This window comes from Nicotiana sylvestris, chromosome 6, assembly GCF_000393655.2.
Source record: "Nicotiana sylvestris chromosome 6, ASM39365v2, whole genome shotgun sequence".
NCBI classification, from domain to species: Eukaryota; Viridiplantae; Streptophyta; class Magnoliopsida; order Solanales; family Solanaceae; genus Nicotiana; species Nicotiana sylvestris.
In genome coordinates, this window is record NC_091062.1 from 180,977,007 (window position 1) to 180,978,982 (window position 1,976).

General features: G+C 39.6%; 1 protein-coding gene across 1 annotated transcript; it reads left to right on the forward strand.

Annotated features, from left to right (window-relative positions):
- Positions 1-395: 395 nt before the first annotated feature.
- LOC104245440 (uncharacterized protein At5g01610-like) lies at positions 396-1,048 on the forward strand. The gene has a single exon (XM_009801047.2). It carries the CDS (start codon positions 396-398, stop codon positions 897-899), a length of 504 nt encoding a protein of 167 aa, XP_009799349.1. The 3' UTR covers positions 900-1,048.
- Positions 1,049-1,976: the final 928 nt, after the last annotated feature.

The following is a 1,976-nucleotide window of genomic DNA, read 5'->3' on the forward strand; positions in this document are numbered from 1 at the left end:
TCATTGATCTGGAATTTATTATGTTTGACTAATATTTACCCCTTCACTTTCTTTGATTGATTTATTCAAAAAGGTTCCAATATCTTTTGAGTCAAACAATAACAGGAAGAACTAGTACTTTAAAGCTTGAGTTCATACTCAAATTCGTTTGTCTTAAACAATGATTTAACTGATAGTATGAAAATAAAATTAAACCGAACGGGTGTATCCCCACAATAACCTAAAAGGAGAGTACAGAAACTCATAAAGAAAACCGAACGGTCAAAAGCCTCTGCTCCTCAAATATAACTCTCCAACTACCACTATCTCATATCCTTAAACGACATCCTCCTCTTTGTCAAAGTAAATTATTTCACATATAATCATATCGATCGAGAGCTTATAGCTAATCTAATATGTCGTCTTCATCAGTTCATCGCTTATGCATTTTCTTCTTGGTCCTCTTCTCTGCAGCTTCAGCGTCAGTGGGCAGCGACGATTTGCCAACAGCATATGAAATTCTGGAGGAGTACGACTTTCCGGTGGGAATACTCCCGAAGGGCGTGACTAGCTATGAATTTAACAGTAGCACCGGCAAGTTCGCCGTCTACTTCAACAAGACATGCAGCTTCGAAATCGAGAGCTACAGCCTCCAGTACAAGTCCAAAATAACTGGAACACTTTCGGAGGATAAGCTCAGCAACTTGAGTGGCGTTCAAGTGAAGCTTCTTTTCTTCTGGGTCAACATTGGGGCAGTCGCTCGTGTGGAAGACGAGCTTGATTTCACCGTTGGGATTATTTCTGCTGATTTTCCCATTGATAACTTCTATGAGTCCCCCCAGTGTGGATGCGGGTTTGACTGTGTGAATTCAGGAGGAAAAAGTACCGGCAAGTTCACGCAACTTGTTTATTCCTCTTAAATTAATTAGTAATCCCATTCTATTGTATTGTTTATTGCTGTTCAGTTTAATCTTGTTAGCTCAGATGGCACAATGACTATAAGCTAGCTTCCCTCTTGTTGTAATAAAGGTTAAAATTGAAGTTGGATATACAATTCCAAGTAGAAAAATTCTCGGAGCTTTAGTTATAGTAGTAATTAATATTAGTAAAAAAATTATTTTATACTATCAAGTCCAAAGTATATCTATACGTAAACCTTCTTAAAATGTGAGATTTATAATTTTAAAATAAAGACAGGTGATCACGCTCAATTATAGTCCTAAAAATGATAAACGACGTTGCAAATATAATCCGGTCTAAAAGTCCGGAGTCGAATCTCACAGAGAACGGAGTAATCGTTTGTTTGGATGGTTGTTTCTCATTGTATCGTATTGTATCGTTTTTCCAAAACAATATTTGTTTTGATACTGTCTGCTCATGACTTTTCTGCACTTATATCCTTTCTATATATTCAAAAATGGTTAACGTATCTTCTAGTTCTAGGAGGGCAAGCGATCTTGTTCCTTTGGCGGTGTGTATGCCTCGCCATTATGTAGTGTTCCTGTTGCCGTCGAAGATGAGAAAGAGGCTGAAATTGATGAAAGAGGCTGAAATTGCTGAGTTTAGGGCGCAGTTCAAAATTCATGCCCTCATCGATTTAATTCTAGCTGAACGCAATGTGATACAAATACATCGCCCTGCGTATTGTGCTTTCTATGTGTACCCTTTCTATGTCGGCTACTCCTTCCCCATTCTCCCATTGGCTAAGGAGTTCTACCGTTATTACGGCGTTTGCCCGACCCAACTTTCTCCATATATCTAAAAGCTTATCCGCATGCTCACGAAATATGCGAAATTAGCTGGGGTCGGGGTGTCGCTTCATCATTTGATGCATCTCTTCGCCCGCTGTTTCCATAGGGGACGATGCTGCATCTTCGCTACCGAGGGACCAAGTGTTTGGTGGTAAAGATGGATGATAAGGCAAATTGTCAGTTTTGGCTCAACTACTTCTACGTCAAAATCGAGGACATAGTGGCCAACGCGAATGGGTTTCCTGA

Bases quoted from the DNA above. Each gene is read 5' to 3' on its own strand.
- LOC104245440 (XM_009801047.2), top strand. From the start codon at position 396: ATGTCGTCTTCATCAGTTCATCGCTTATGCATTTTCTTCTTGGTCCTC.